General features: G+C 60.8%; 1 protein-coding gene across 4 annotated transcripts; it reads right to left on the reverse strand.

Moving 5' to 3' along the window:
* Positions 1-183: 183 nt before the first annotated feature.
* Positions 184-13,580, reverse strand: RIMS3 (regulating synaptic membrane exocytosis 3). 4 transcript variants are annotated; one of them, XR_006932059.1, is made up of 8 exons: positions 12,624-13,580; positions 6,891-7,136; positions 5,896-6,037; positions 5,700-5,812; positions 4,987-5,088; positions 4,762-4,901; positions 1,887-4,662; positions 184-343 (listed from the first exon to the last, which is right to left on the reverse strand). XR_006932059.1 is itself a non-coding variant. In XM_040651790.2 (7 exons), the coding sequence occupies exons 2-7, from the start codon at positions 7,108-7,110 to the stop codon at positions 4,450-4,452; spliced, it is 930 nt and encodes a 309-aa protein (XP_040507724.1). In that variant the 5' UTR covers positions 7,111-7,136; positions 13,498-13,580; the 3' UTR covers positions 184-4,449. The 4 variants fall into 4 exon arrangements, 2 of the variants coding, with proteins under 2 accessions (XP_040507724.1, XP_015153325.2); XR_006932058.1 differs by having other exon boundaries at positions 184-604; XM_040651790.2 differs by having other exon boundaries at positions 184-4,662; positions 13,498-13,580.
* Between the last annotated feature and the right edge of the window lie 2,802 nt (positions 13,581-16,382).

The following is a 16,382-nucleotide window of genomic DNA, read 5'->3' on the forward strand; positions in this document are numbered from 1 at the left end:
AGCTGTGCTTAACACACTCCTCTGCTTGTTTCTTCAGTGAAAAGCTGCTCTTTTTCAGGGCGTCCCTCAGAAAAGAGCATCTCTTCCTCCTCCCCACGAATCTGCCCTATGGGGAGGGCTGCAGTTGAGCTGCGCCCCTGGTTGGCGGCTGGGCGCTTTGTGACGCTCCACTCAAGCACAGAGGGGTTTTCAAGCTGGCTTTAATCATCTTCACTTGCTGCCCCATACTGTACATGCAGGTACAAGCCAATGAGAAGGTGAGACGTCAGTTTGTTCCTCCTGGGGAAAACTGGCTTGGGAGTATCTTACAAAATAGCGTGCGCCCTCACAGCCGTCAGTCCTGCTGCATATAAACCACAAAAATACAGGAGTTTTACATTAAGAAAGACCACGCACATATAAAACATTACAGAACACAAGTAAAAAAGTCACCATTTGCTTTTTTTTTTGTTTTTTTTTTTTTTCCTTTTAAAATCTTATCACCATCAGGGATCCATCGAAGCCCATCCTCCTCCGGGCGGGGATGCGGACCCAGGGCGCAGCGCAGCGCCCGACCCACCCCTCTGTGCCATTGCTTGAAGGTGTTGTTGTCGAACTTGGGAATCTGTCATCAAAGCAAAGTCTGTGAGTGGGTTGCTGAAGGCAGGCAGGTTTGCTCCGCGCTGTGCTGGCAGAGGAGCTCCATCAGCTGTGGGATGCACACAGTATGGATGCGATGCTCGCTCCTGGGGGGCGATGTGTGCAGTGGGGCCGGAAAGCGAAGCCCGCAGCAATTTGTGGCTCACGGAGTTCTGACAGCTTCCAAATCGTTCTCAATGCCGTTTGCTGGGGGTGTTGGGGAAGCAGCGATGTGAAGCAGCACGGTTTGCACGCTGTGCCCCCAGTCCTGGAGCTGCGCTGTGCTGCTGGAAGCAGCGGTGTGTGGGGAGGGGTGTGGGTGCCTCTCCTGTCCGGGTGTCCCCTGCAGCCCACCCTGCCCGCTGCTCTGCTCCTCGGGGGGGGGGGAACGAACTTCAAAAGGCATTGGCTGTGTGGGAAGAGTCCACGGTAAAACGCTTTGTATCTTGAAGTTTGGGAGTCTGAATTCAGAGCTTTTTGCCAAAGGAGAACTTCAGGCGCTGCTTTCTCTGCGCTCAAAGTGCTGCTGTTCTCCTGCTGCTGTGTTTGAGGACAAACCTCAGTTTGGCCGTGAGCCGCTGCTCCCCTTATGGCTGTTTGTCAGCCAGACGGGTCTGGTGTCGTACCAAAGCTATAAACCGCTGAGATTAATGACAGATCCTGCAGCCCGGGCAGTGCTTTGTCCGGCCAAGCTGCTCGTTGGTTGGGTTTGGAGGTGGGAGGACAGGGCGATGGGGAAGGTGAGTTAGATTCAACTGCACGGAAAGATCGAGCCCTTTTCAGAAAACAAGGCCACCAACTTCAAAGTGCAAACAAACATTCACGGGGCCCGGACTGCAGGAGGGGGCTGTGGGGTTCCCCCCTCCCCGGGCAGCACCGCGTTCCTGCAGCTCCGCAGCCATCCCTGTGCAGCGCATGAAGCCTCAGCGAGTGGGGGCGGTGCAATGTGCACATCCTCAGCTTCCTACAGCTGCTCCTTGCCCGCCCCTCTGAGGGCTGCATCGCCCCCAGGTTGGGCTATGGAGCAGCACTGGGGTGCAGGAGCAGAGCAGACGCTGCTGCCCTGTGTGCCATCCCTTCGCTTTGCTCCTTGGCCATCGGAGTGGCACAGAGCAGGGGAAGAACCCCCCCCCCGCCCCCAGGAATTGCTCTTCATTGCACAATTACAACAAAAAAAAGAACCTGAATGTGGTAGAGTGCACGAAGGTCTGGGTCTTAAAAGAGAGGGGAAAATAGGAAAGGGGGGAAAAAAAAAGAATGAGGTATACCAATCACCAGAGCTGCATCCTGACCCCCTCCCGGGCGGCTCCAGGTGCTGCTGTGCTCAGTCCCGGCTCAGGGTTGGCTGTAACAGTGCGGCGGTTCCTTGGACAGCAGGACAACCTCGTGCCCTTTGCTGTATGTTTTTCTCAAGTCTGCATTTGAAACCGAAATCTTCAAGGATCAGCTCAGGGGAGCGACGGCTGAGATGCAGCATTGCCACAGCTGCTGACCCGCTGCTGCTGCAGATGGCTCTCCTGCAAAGCCATCACTTCTGTGGGATTCCAGCCTTCCTTCCAGCTCTGAGCTGTAACCGGTGCCCCTCCACCACCCGGCCCGGGCGCTCCCGGTGTGCATCGATGTGGTAGAGGAGGAGGACTTCCCATTGAAACAGCTGTGCCGAGGGCCATCACTGCATCGTGGGATGCGAACGTGGCTCTGAATGAAGGTCCTCTTAGAACTCTGTCTTGAGGCACGGCAGCCTGGAGGCCAGCAGGGCGAGCTGCTCAGAGCTGTACCCATCTCTGATGCAAAGCGCAGTGAGACTTTGGATGTAGCCATGAAGAACGGTGCCTGGACATTGCTGCTGGACATTGCTGCCTGGACGCTGCTCCTTGGCCTTCAAAACGCAGTTGTTTTCCAGCAGATGCACTCCCTTAGGGAACTCCCTGCTCCCCTCAATGCAAGGAGAAGCATCTGAGTCAAATGGAAAGGAAGGGAAGGTGCTCCAGGAGTGCACCACCAGCACTGCTTCTGTGGATGGAGCTGACGTGCTGAGCTGCTCACTCCTCGTGCTGCCCCAGGGCTCCAAGGCTGGTTTGGTAACATCCATCCTCACTGCTTAATGAGGGACCCCGGCTCCTGCCCCCACTGTGAGCTGTGCTGCAGTGAGATCCTCTGCGTCCCAGGCGGGTGCTGGGAGCGCCAGGCAGGGAACAGAGCACTGAGCCCCTTCTGTTTGATGCTCATTTCTCTTCTAGAGAAAAATATCTGGGAAGGAGAACAGCCTGGATCTGTTTTCCTGGGGGAGGAAAGATGCAGTGACCTCACGTGTAACGCTGGGTCTGACCAGCCATCCTCTGCTCCTGGCAGCATGCAAGGAATGCCCTTTGCAATGAGCATTCCCCAGCAAGCAGCTGCAGCTCGGAGCGCAGGGCTGTGGCTGTGCCACACTGCAAGCTGTGTGCTGTGTGCTGCACCGGGCTGGGTGCGGGACTGGCACAGCGCTCACACAGTTGGAAACAGTGTGGACGTGGTGATGTGAGCACAGCCTCGGCTGCAGGAATCGCTCCCACACCTGCAGCGTTGCAGCAAGGGGGGGTGTGCTGCTGGGGAGCAGTTTGCTCTCCTCCTGCCTACACCACGATCCCATTATTAGCAATAAGAAGTAAGCCAGGGCTGTCGGGTTCCCACGTTCCTGGTGCTGGGCTCTCCAGGTGGAGCAGAACGCAGGGGGTCCACACCGCTGTGTGCCCGGGGCAGAAGCGCAGTGCTGAGCCACTACTGCCCAATGCTGACAGAGCTCTTCCTTCTCTTTTCTTCCCATTGGAGCTGAGTTGGTAAAGCAAATCCCATCAGTTTGAGGGTCTGTTCTGCGCCCTCCGCTCTGCGTGCTGTGCACCAGGCCCTGGAAGGCAGAGCCGTGGGGGCGGTGGGGATTCCCCCCTCCTCCTCTCTTGGTGTCGTGGTTTGGTTTTTCTCTTTTCTTTTTCTCTTTTCTCCTCTCTGTTGGACTCGGATCCTTCGGGACAATCCTCGTGTCCAGTGGATCCCGCGAAGAAAGCAGAGTTCTAGTGGTGTCTCCCCTGAGTATTGTCAGCAAATTTCATTTAGGCACCTTCAAAAACAGAACAAAACAACAACAAAAAAGAAGAAAGCTTCCGCCATTCTCGGTGTTGCTACAAGAACTGATCCCCGGGGGGAGGGGGATGGGGGGGACACCGGAATGCTGCTTGAGAAACAAACAACCAGAACACACAAACAGAAAACAAGCACCCAAACGTCATCGTCGCCACCGAGCGCTGCGTCCTCTGCTCGGCGCCTCTCCGTCACCCCACTTCCAGCACAGCGGGAGCTGCTGTTGAGATGTTCCCCCCCGGGTGGAGGGGAGGTGGGGGCACTGTGGTGCGCTGTCACTTTGGCAATGTCACAGGCGAAATGTTACCGAAAGAAAGGAAAACGGGCGCCGGTGCTGCGGGGTCGGTGTTGGGAAACCAACGGGCTGCGCCCGCTCTGCCCCGGAGCCTGTCGGGTATTGCAGTGAGTGTTGTTAGCACGTGGCAAGCTACATAAGAGAAGATGCTACATTCCTTGGAACGAAAAATAGTGCTGAGTCGGATTCTTCTGCTGAGTCTCTTTTTGCTCCCTGTTCCTCCAAGGAGCGAGATGGAAGGAAGGGAACGGCAGCTCCGCGCTCCCAGCCTGGGAGGGGGCGCCGGGAGTGGGGCACGTCGGGAAGGAGGTCTTTAAAATTAAAAAAAAAAAAAAAAAGGAGGGGAAAAAAAAAAAGGATGGGATATTTACAGCCATCCACACACAGTTCGGGGGGTTGGGACGGCTCTCCCCGCCCGGCTATGGGCAGGAGGGGCTGGTGGAGCTCTCCAGCGAGGACTGGGAGAGGCGGCGTGCCAGCGGCCCGATGCTGGAGTCGGCCAGCGAGGAGGTGGGGAAGAGTTTGTACCAGCCCGCCACGGCGCTGGAGAGGTCGAGCTCCTCCAGGACGATCTGAGCCATGCCCATGAAGCACTTGTGGTCCATGCGCCCATAGTCGCCCCACACGATCACCTGTGGGGCAGAGGTGGCATCAGCGGGGACGCCCTCAGGGGGCCAACGGGTGGCCGCCCCCTGTTCCATCCCGACCCCAAGGACTGCCGGGGGGGTCACCTGCAGGACTTTGCCTTGGGGGCTCTCCTCGAAGAGCAGTGCCTGCTGGTAGGAGGGGTCGCAGGTCTTCTTCACCGCTTTGGTCTTCTTCTTGGCCAGGCAGACGCCATTCTCCAGCAGGTAAACCTTCACATAGGTGGCTGCGGTGGGGAGAAGCGCTGACTCAGAGCAGCTCCTGGGGGTGTCCCGGCACAGCACCGTTCCCATCCCTCCGCAGCCACCTACCGGGGATGCATTTGGAGCCCATCTTCGGGATGAGGCCCCGTGCCTGGATCACCTCCACCTCCAGCTGCCCGCTGCGGTCCGCCATGCCCACGTGGACATCACCTGGGCAGGGGAAGGGACGCACTGCACTCAGCATCCTCCCAGCACCCACCTCCTTCTGGGGGTGAGCAGGGCTCAGATGGTCCCCAACCACTGAGAGAAGCCACCTCCAGGGTTGGTGGTCCCGGTTGGAGAGTCATTGAGGTTGGAAAAGACTGCTAAGATCAGGTCAAACCATCAACCCATCCCTGCCAAGCCCACTGAACCGTGCCCCTTGGCGCTGCACTCAGCATGCTGCCAGAAGTGCCTTGAGCACCCTGCAGGGTGTATGCATGTCTTGTGGCCCCACTGTTCACTTCCTGGTGGCCCTGGCAGAGCCAGGGGACAGGGAAAGGGTGTGCTGGCATCCCAGTAGGGCTTTATAGCAAGGAACGAGCCTGTGCATTATCAAAGCACACCTACTGCAGAAGCCAAAGAGCTGGGGCTGCCCAACATTGTGGGGAGCAGAAGAGATCTCAGGTAAAGACAGAGTTGCTGTGTCCCCCCCCGGAGATGCTCCAGCCCTGTGCCCCGTGCCCTGCTCAGAGATGTCCCCTTCCCTCAGCTGAGCCATGCACAGCCCCGGCTCCTGCACTGCCCCACTGCACAGCACAGCACGGACCCCCAGCACTCACCCATCGGAGGGGTGGCCAACGTCTGCCGTCCCACCAGCTGCCCCGGGCCCAGCCCGTCCAGGAAGTCACTGAACTGACTCTCAGCTCCCAGCCGTGCGGTGGGGAAGATGAACCTGTGTGGGATGGGGCAAGAGATGCCAACGGGGCCCCGGGTGCCCCCCAGCCGCCACGGTGCGCGTGTGCCAGCAGTCCTTACGTGCCGTCGGAGCTGTTGCTGTTGGTGCTGCCGTCGGTGGACTCGCGGCTGCCCTGCCGGGTGACTCTGGTCCTCAGCTCCACCGCGATGCCAGTCTCGGTGCTCCGGCGGATGTTGCTGCGCAGCTTTTTGGGGCCGCCCTCTGGAAGCCGAGGTGCGGGGTGAGGCCGTGGAGCCGCGGGGCATTGGCACCATCCCAGCCCCGTACCAACGCCCCCAGGTCCCGCTGACACGTGCTGACCCCACCCTGTCTATGGCTGAACTGTCCCCACTGCCATCTCCAGGAGGCGCTGAGCAGCGGTGCCCGGTGTGCTGGCACCCCACTGCTGCTGTGTGTCCCCAGTGCTGGCAGGTGGCACAGGGAGGAGTGTGCCCCGGGGAGGAGACCCCCAACGCCCACCGCTGCCTGGTGCCATCAGGCCGATCCCTGGCACTGTGCTGCCTCTGCCGGAGTGGGCAGGATGCCACGATCACCACTGTCATTGCTTGTGGGAACCTGCCAGCTCGTCAGGGTCTGTTAGGGTGAGCGGGGAAGGCCATGGCAGTGCTGCAGGAGCCCCACGAGGGAACCATGCAATGCTCCACTGCAGCCACAGAGGGACAGAGATGGGCTGGGGAGGTGCAGCTCCATCCCCAGGAGCGCTCTTGCCTGGCCCTGACACCCTTCAGGTCTGGGATAACAACGCCCCTCCTGGAACATGTGGGATGTGCCGGGCTGGAGGGCTCCAGGGGAGCGCCTCTCCTTATGGAGAGTGTTCCGAATGCCAACAAAGCCATAACCAAAGCACTAAACTGAGCCTTTTCCCCTCCTTTGTCTTCTGAAAAGCTTCTTGAAGCATTTCAATATTTCCCACAGCCGGAGATCACTCGACCGGCCCCTTTCCACACATTAATTTTTGGGTGTTTTAACCAGAATGGTGCAGGTGCCCATTGAAAAGCATGGGACCAAAGGCAACGGGGCCAGGCGCACAGCAGCGGGGTCTGGACATGCTCACCACTCTGGTTGAGCTGCAGCGTGCTCCTGCTCCACTGGGACAGCCCCACGATGGCCACCATCTTGGCTCCCAGGCTGGAGCGCCGCTTCTTGCTGGCCGTGATGCTGACGGAGTCGGCGCTGCCCCGCGCGCTCTTCTCCACGCTGTACATCTCCCCGCTGATGCTGGAGCTGCGCACCACATTCCTGCCCGCTGACGGGCCGGCGTCCCCGTTGAACATGGTGGGGCGCTGCGGGGTGGGATCAGCTGCGGGGACAGCGGGGTGGGTCAGGGGGGCACTGCGCTACCCCCGGGGTGCTCAGCTGGGCAGGATCCTCAGGGTGATGGGTGATGGGTGCACCCCGAGGTGGCCGTGTGCTCTGTGGCTGCACCACCCCCAGCCCGACACCCCAAACCCCACCACGGCCACGGCTGTGCCCACCCCCATCCCCACCTGCTGGCCGTGCCCCCTGCCCAGCACCACGCTGGTTCCCAGCCCTCACTGCTTCCCTTCCCCATGAATATTTAAAGCGCGGCGGGATGGGAGCATCCATCTTCCAGGCAGAGGTGAATGATGAACTGCGGGCCAAGTGAAGCCACTTTAGGATAATGGATGGAGGCAGCGCCCGGAAAAATATTTCTCTTTCAAGAGACGCAGCCACAAACGCAGAGAAGTGGCAGCTGCCAGTGGGGCAGCGCAGGGGATGGAGCATCACTGAGGACACAGCACAGAAGGGACGCGGACCCCCACGGCACCGATGTCACAGCAGCACCCCGGCACAGCACTCGGTTTTGGCGGAGCTTTGGGGCACTGCAGCCTCTGGTCACGAGGAGGGGACCCCAAACGCTCACCCCAACACCATCTCCGTGCACACTGCTCCCAGCTCCAAGCCTGTGTCCCCCACAGCCGTCCCTGAGCACAGCGATGCCCACAGCCCTGCAGGACCCAACGCGTCCCACCGCGCACAAAGGGCTCCCACCGCTGTGCTCCCCACTCAGCACAGAGCTTTGCTGGGAGCAAATGAGATGACGACGGCACTGTGGCAATAGGATCATTTCACTGCGAGATGCGAAGGGTTCCCACCCCGGAGGGAGGAGGGATTCGCTGCACCCCTCACCGCTCCCCCCAGCACTCCCACAGCCTGGCCCGCACGCCGCACCTCTTTACCCACCCTCTGCATCTCATCTCCTCCGCGTGGCAAAGCACTGCAATTCCAACAGCTGCAGCCCCTCCACTCCGTGCCCACAGCACCGACCCACAGCCCCGATGGGCCCAGAGCGATGCCATGGCTGTGGCATCCCTGCACTGATGCGCAATGGCCCCAACACGAGCTCCGTGCTGCGCTCCGTGCCCACCCCACACACACACACCCCAAATAGGAAGAGGTCCCTTACCTGCACCAGGCAGCACCCCTCGGCCCCCCTGCCCGGCACGCAGCCCCCGGCCCCGCTATGGGAGGAGGGTGGCAGCCCGGGCACGCTGCACGGGTTTCTGGAGAGCGGGGCTGTGCCGGCGCTGCTTCAGCATCTCCATGGTGACATGGCTGACCCAGTTCTCCTCCCAGCCCTGAGCGAGCGGGGGCACGCGGCGGTGGTCCAGCGGGGGAGGGGGGGAGCGTGGGGCGGTGCCATGGAGAAGGGCAGTGGGAGATGTGCTGGGGTGAGGTGGGATTCAATGGGATGTGGTGGGATACAGCGGGATTCAATGGGATGCAGTGGGATGTAATGAGATGAGCTGGGATACGGTGGGCTGCAGTAGGTTATGATGGGATGCAGGGGGATATGTGGTGGGATACGCAATGAGATGCAATGGGATACGTAATGGATGGGATGAGGTGGCATGCAATGGAATGCAGTGGGCACCCCAGACCTGCTGGGGACGCTGGAGCTGGGAAAAGGGGGAATGAGGACTCTCAGAGGGTCACAGGCATTTGAAAGACCCCAGGGTGACAACAGAGCCCCAGTGCAACCCAGTGACCCCTACACGGTGCTAACCCAGGGCTGTGAGAGAGCCCTACCCCAAACATCCCACCACAACAATAGCAATAATTGTAACAACAACAACAGGAAAATGGGATGATGCTTTGCTCCGGGGGAGGGAGGAGCTGGGTGGTGCCCCACACAGGTGGGGAGCAGCCCCTGAGGGCAGGCAGGGAGAGCAGGTGGGGGGGAGAAGAGGTGATAAATGAGTGCCCCATAACAGCCCTTCCCCTGGAGGGAGGGCACAGAGGGGCCTGGGCTGGTTGTCCCCATGCAGAGGGGCTCCCCATGCTCTGGGGCTGCAGGGGGGGGAGCTCAGCTTGTGCTTTTAGGGGAAAGTCCACCTGCTGGGGGTGCTGCTATGAGGGCACTGTGCACGGCTCACCAGCACACGCTCCTCCTTGCACTGGGGAGAAAGCAAGGCTCGATTTCCCCTAAAAGTACTTAATTCTAATTAAATGCTTCAGGTTTGATAGGTGGTTGCTCAGCCCAGCATAACTGCCCAGCAAGGGGCATCACTCAGTGCACCTGAGCTGGAAACCAACTCAATGCAGCCCAGGTAAGAACGACGGGGAACTGGAGGTGATGGTCCCATACGGAGCAGGCGTATTCCTCGGTCCTGTTGTGCACGCATCACACTGGCTGTGGGGTTTTCTGCCACGGTGCTCCCAGTAGGGGCTGGCAGCAGCACTGGGATGGGGAACTGGGAGCACAGCACCTCCCCACAGCTGGCCTGTCAGTGGGTGAGGGCACCCACCTCTGCCCCCGCGCTCAGCCCCCCCAGGCGCCGTCCCTCTCCCTGTGTCCCTGTGTGACGTCTGCCACGCGGTTAAATCAGATCTGCGCTGAATCCCATTGTTTCCACGGCAACGTGGAGGAATCAGAGGACCCAAAGCCGCCCGGCGGGGCTGCGGTGGGGGGCAGCGATGCTCTGTGGACCACATTGGGCAGCCCCACTGCTCCGTGCTCGGCCCCCATCCCCGAACCCCTTGTGGGGCCGTGCTCCCCATAGGGCCGCTGCTTATGGGGCTGCCCCGCTTACAGAGCGCTCCCCCCAGGGACGCCCCCACGGGGTCCGCAGTGGGGTCGGTACCGATGTGCACAGAAGGGCCGTGTGCTGACGGCGTTTCCCATCCCTGCCGGTTTCTGCCTTCGCACCGCTCGGCCCGGAGCTCTGCAATGCAGCTCACAGCGCTCAGCGCTGCGCGAATCCCATCAATATTTCATGGAGCTGCTTCCTCCAGGGGAAGGGCTGCGCTCGCTCTGCTTTTGCTGCTCCCAGCAGCGCCCCTGCGCTCGCGGAGAACATCCCATTTCCTTCCCCTGGCAGCCAGCCCCCAGCAGCCCCCCCTTCCCCTTCCTTTTCCAAACCAGCCACCAGCGCTGCGCCTTTCGGGGCTGCACCCTATGTGGGCTGTGAAGACCCCGCAGGTGGGAATCAAAGCACCCACTGATTTCTGCCCTGGGATGCTCGAGTGCAATGTGTTGGGGTCACAGGGGCAGCTCCGGGATGGGCACTTGGACCCCCCCAGCTCCGTGTGCAGTAGGGGAGCACTGAGGACGGCCGCATATGGCAGCGTGGGGTCCCTCCTGGCTGCACCCGCACTGCCCACAGCCCGGCGGGTCAGGTGCAGCGTTTGCAGAAAAGTTGTTTTTTTAAATGCTAAGGCTGCACAATTACAGCACCGCTTCTGAAGGGATCAGCAGAAAACTTGCTTGCTTTGGGAAGACTTCTGCGAGCCGGAGTGATGCCAGGAGAGCGCGGGAGCACAGAGCTGCCCACGGCAGCACCCAGCACTGCCCCAGCCCCCACCCGCCCCGACATGAGGGCCTCGTTGGGACAGCCCCATGTCCCCTCCTTGCTCCATCACCTCGTAGCCAACATGCGTGCAAACAGCAAGCGGCACCCACAGCTCCAGGGGTGCCCCTGCAAAAGGTGAGGGGCTCTGGGGCACCCCCTGACCCTACATATCCCCATGGCACAGTGACCCAATGCAGGTGGGAGGGGTGGGACCTCCAAACGGGGAAGGCAGCCATGCAGCACATCGGCCACGCTGTCGATCCTGCACTAAATCACTACAGTGGTGACAACGTGAGCCTGTTTCCCTGCTATTAGAGATGCTGTGACACAACATCTTTGAGCGCGTTGAAATGGATGCAAGGAGATGGTGCCGTGTTGCTCGGGCTCTAACAAGCAGGAGAATGTGGTGTTTTCGTAACCTGAAATTGCACTGTGCATCACCGTGATGCTCCCACATGGCTGTGGCACAGCGGGAGTGCGCTCAGCTCAGGTGGGATCAGAAGTGACAGCACAGGGATGGAGCGGGAGCGGTTGTCCCTGATTTGGGACACATGAGGAAGGATGGAGGCACTGTGGTCTCACCCCTATCCGCACAGTGCAGGCAGTGCTTCAGGGATGGGCCTGAAATGGGGCCAGAGAGAGAGCTGTGAGTCAGGGTGTGAGCTGGAGCAGCAAATGGATGGCAGAGAGGGCACAGAGCGTGGGGAGATGGGTGGGTGCAGCAGAAGGGCTGTGTTGGGAGAGGTGCTGGGGGAAATGGGCACAGTGCTGGGGATGGAACGGAGCAGCTCAGGACGGCAGCCCAGCCTGAGGCTCCAAACCCCAGCCATGTCCTCAGCACATGGGGAGCTGCAGGACCCCACAGCCACCATGCAGGAAGGAAACACCCACCCAGCACAGCCCCAGGGCTGCGGCCTGCATCCTGCTGTGCCCTTTGGCTTGGGGCTGAGGGCTCTGCTCACAATTTGCGCTTCCCTGCAGCCGTCACCAAAGCCCGTGTGCCGCAGCACCGTGGGGACGGACGTTGGCCCACCCCATAGCACCGGGTCCTGGGGAACGCTCTGCGTGTGGGGTGAGGAACCCAGCAGGGATGGCTGTGGCACAACGTGGGCACCCACCCCACGGCCCCACATCACCACCGCTGGGGACTGTGCTGAGGTGTGAGAGCAGCCACTGCTCCTGAGCAACACCGCCCGGCTCCGGTTCGTGCTGCGGGGCCGAAGTGACGCCCATGGCTTCCTCCTAACACAGAGCGCCAGCGGGGCCTCTGCCTGCTGTGCAGCACCATTTCACTCCTCCTTAGCAAACCGGTAAGGGGTTTCCCTGCAGGACCACCCACAGCACCTGGCTGTGTGTGCACAGAGGGCACAGTGGGACTGACAGACACGGCACAGTGCGACTGATGGACACAGCACAGTGCGACCGATGGACATGGCACAGCAGGACTGATGGACAGAGCAGAGCAGGACTGATGGACACGGCACAGCAGGACCATTGGACAGAGCAGAGCAGGACTGATAGACACAGCACCAGCAAGAGGTGAGCTGAGCACTGGCATTCCATGGGTTGGGGGCTGTGATGTGAATCCCCCCCCCCCCCCCTCCAGGCAGGACCCCCCCCTCGGCCGGTCGCTGCCCCCGTGTCCCCCCGCGGCGGGGCCAGGCTGGCACGGGACGGGGTTGACGTCAACGGGCTTTCAGCGGGGATGATGGATGGCACAGGGACAGCGCTCCCGGTCCCGAGCCGCGCTGGGAAGCGCTGCCCCCGCCGGTTCCGAGCTCCGGTGCTCGATTCCAGCAGCGCCCGACCCGGAGCCCCCGATCCGGGCAGCCCCCCGCGCTCCGGGGGTCCCTCCCTTCCCCGAGCATCCCCCAATCGCGTCGCCCCCCCCCCCGGCCCCGCTGCCGCCCGCGACGCTCGGGGCAGGTGCGGTCCCGCCGGGTCCCGGAGCGCCGCACCCCGCGGGCACTCACCCACCGCTGCCGCCGCCGCCGCCGCCCGTGCCCGCTCCTCCCCTCGGCCCCGGCGGGTGCTGGGAGCGGCGGGCGGGGGAGCCTCGACGGAGCGGGCGGCGGCGGAGAGGGGCCGGAGGAGCCGCGGGGAGCGGGGCGGCTGCGGGCAGCCCGAGGGCGGCGGGGGGGGCCCGCTGTGCCCGCGGCTGTGTGCCGGGTGGGGCTCGTGCTCATCGGCCGGACCCCAGGAGGCGCCCGGCCGACCCTGTGCCCACCGCTCAGCCCCCAGGAGCTGCCACGCTGACCTTCCTTCCACCATCCGGACCTGAAGAGCTCCCAGCTGAACCTCACCACGCGTCACCTGCACCCCAAAAATCACCATCCTGACCCCACACCCAACGGTTGGAGTCCCCAAGAGGTGACAGCAGGACGCTGTATCTGGCAAACAGACTCTGAGAGCCGCCAGGAGACCCTGTGCCCTTTGGTTGGACCCCCAAGCTGTCCCGATGAGCCTTCTTCCACCATCCGGACCCCAGGAACCAGCACCAAGACCAAGAGGCCCCAGCTGCACCTCGCTCCCCATCACCCAGAGCCCCCCAGCAGACTCCACACCCACCAAGCACCCCCAGAGCCTCCGGCCATGCCTGCAGCTGTCAGCCCATGGGTAGCTGTGGTGGATGCCGCGGGGCAGAGGGAACACACAACCCTCTGGGATACGGTGTCCCCAAATCATCAGCCACCAGCCCATAGGTAGGGATCATATGGGGGCTTTGGCTGGTGCCTGAGCACAGCCCTCCCAGGGAATGGGGTACGCTTTGTGCCCTGGTTCCTTCTGAAGGAGGGAGACAGTTGGAGCAGAGGGGCTGCGGTGGTCCCGCACTGCCCTTGGACTCACCTTGGCTCCCCAGAGGCAAACACTAACGTCCCCCAGAGCCGCTTCTCTTTTCGCTCATGGTGAATTCCTCCAGCGCTCTCCCTGCGTTCCCTCCACGGGCTGCGCACCCTTTGACATGGCAGCCACGTGCCACGAGGAAACCCTCCTTCACCGACTTTAACTCTGTCTCTCCCTCAAATAACAGCGGGCTCAGATTGCCCTGCGCTCCTCACTGCGTGGCGTGGGGGTCCCGGCGCTGGTGGGCAAAACCCCGGCGGTGTCCAGGGAGTGCTCTGGGGTTTGCAGGTGGCAAAGTGCAATGGGCATTTGTGGGTGCAGAGAGGATGGGGAGAAAATCCCCTTGGGGTGCTGCAAGGGAAGGGGACGGCGGGGACACGGCAGGGATATGGCAGGGATACAGCAGGGATACAGCAGGTCCCAGCGCTGGGCACGGGAAGGCTGGGGAAGGAGCAGGAATAGCTGAAAGAACTAAATATGGAAACTTGGATAAAACAGAGCTGAAGTAGGGAGACGGTTTCCTAACAGAATTCAAAGCATATAAACAAAGTCGGGGAGGGAGAGAGGTTGTCTGGAGGGGGCCTTTATGAGTAATATTTAGAAAAACTGGCTGGAAATATCTCTTCAGGAAAGGCAATTTCATCAAAGCGGATCTGCAGCTTTGTGGGGACCGTGTAGTTCTGGGAACACGTTGTTTGTGGGGAAGAGGTGCTGAAAACACAAGCCCCGATGGTGGAAAGCCGCTCCTTAATTCACTAAGGAGCTCAGCTTTGTCGGCTTCCCACCACCTTCTCCTTTGCGTTTTGGTGCTGCGTTGGAGGAAGGAGTTGTTTAATGTGATTACCCCCGTAAGGGCGACTTAAGAAGATTAGTGGGGCTCAGCTTCATGGTGTTGCAGGGGCTGTGGGCAGCGGGCTCACGTCCTGCACCCGCAGGGAGCTCAGCTGCTGACCACAGGGCTCTCTGCACCCAAAGGAGGCAGCCTGCTGGAACACAGAGCCCCCACATCTGACCCAAAATGGCTTCTTTGCTTTCTCCCAGCTCTACAAGGCAACGTCTCTGTGTCCAGGTGGATCTCAATACGTTATTTACATCCAGATTTTTCTTTTCCACATGTTTCTTTGCTTGGGGATGCTTGCCCCAAAGCAACAGCTGGTTTGGGATTATTGTAGAGGACTGCTGCAACAGGAGCCAGGTGGGATGGGAGAGGGCTGACTGATGGGAGGAAGGCCAGGAGTGCAACCTCTGCTGTAGCATCCAATTTCCATAAGTGTCAAACAAACCCAGCCCTCCTGAAAGCCGGCTGGAGGCTGCAGTCGGTGCAGAACAGCTCCTCTGGGTGTCATTGCTGGCGCAGGAAGCCCTGGTTGAGCAGGTAGCAGATGTCAGTAAGTGCGAAATCAACAAACCACCACAAGAAATTACATAGGCACCAATAAACCAGGGAGTGGAAAAAAAGCTGTTGTGGGTTTGGGTTGTTTTTTTTTTTTTTTTTTTTTCCTGTTTTGTTTGTTTGTTTTTGTTTTTCTTGGCTCCTCCGTGTTTCGGGCAGGCTGACACAGACATCTCTGTGTCTGCAGATGGCTGCGCTCCTTGGGGAAGCCAAACCGCCCCAGACAATGCATGCATTGCTGCTGAGAGCAGGTGGGAAGGAAATGGAGCATCACGGGCACAGGGCAACGGCACACAAAGGGATTCAGTAGGAGAAGGGGTGGGTGCTGTGCAGAATCCCCTCCTTCAGCAGGGAAACAGCTGGCTGGTTGGGCAGCTGGGCCCGGCGGCAGTCAGCAGCAGTTCTGGCTAATTGATTTATAAATGAGTCATTTCAGCAAGGGGCTGGATAGCCTTGCAGATCATCGCTCCCAGTCGCTGCAACAAATGGAGACTAGCTTAGATATAGTGAGAATTGGGAGGGGAAAAATATTGTTTAAGAAAAAGCTGTGGCACATCTCTTGTTTCTCTTGGCTGCTATGCCTCGTGAATGTCCCAAAACCTCAAAGTTGCAAGACTTGCAATAAAACTGCGGGAATTTGCTGCATTTTGGTGCCAACACACAGTCTTAAGGGCAACCTAGCTCTGAAACCCCAACGAACATGGCCAAGGAGATCTGTCCTGTTTCCTACAAACGCATCTGTCTGATTGCTGCAGGCTGGAGCACTCTTCCTCCTCCCATGCAGGGCACACAGCATGCGCAGAGCTGCTGCACCTTCCTAGCTGTCAGCTGGCTGCAAACAATTCGGGCACCATCGGGAGGCAACACCATCCTCTTTTCAGGATGCGTTTTTTTCACGGTAAGAACAGTGAAGCCGTTGAGTCACACTGCAGAGGAGCTCATCCTGGAGCCACAGCTGCGGTTCCCGGGCAGCAAGGCACGTCGCTCTGCTCCAGCACGGGTAGGTGGGCAGCAGGAAGATGCCCTGTGAGGATGGATCAGGAGCCCACGGTGCGAGGCAGACAGCTCAGAGCGGCCCACGGTGCGAGGCAGACAGCTCAGAGCGGCCCACAGGGACGGATCTCAGACTGTGCCAGCAGGGCTGGGAATATCTCTGCCCAAGCCCTGGAGGAGCGGCCCCCCGGGCCTGGCTGTGCGCAAGGCCGCGCCTGAGGCCTCCGGCCTGCAGGAGCCGAGCGCAGGCCTAGGCCAAGGCCTTGGGTGCTTCCTCAAGGCCCGGACGGCGCCCGTGCCCCGCTCCTTGCGGCCCAGCCCCGGGGCTCCCCGCTGCCCCCGACAGCCGCCCCGCCTCGCGCCCCAGGCCCCGCCCGTTGGCTCCCGCCCCGGCCCCACCGCCTCCCGCCCCGCTGAGATCTCGCGAGATCAGCCCCGGGTCATGCGCCTGCGCGGTGAAGCGGCCCAGGGGAAAGGGGCGTGGTCTCCGCCCCGCCGCCTC

Source organism: Gallus gallus, chromosome 23 (genome assembly GCF_016699485.2).
Source record: "Gallus gallus isolate bGalGal1 chromosome 23, bGalGal1.mat.broiler.GRCg7b, whole genome shotgun sequence".
Classification (NCBI taxonomy): domain Eukaryota; kingdom Metazoa; phylum Chordata; class Aves; order Galliformes; family Phasianidae; genus Gallus; species Gallus gallus.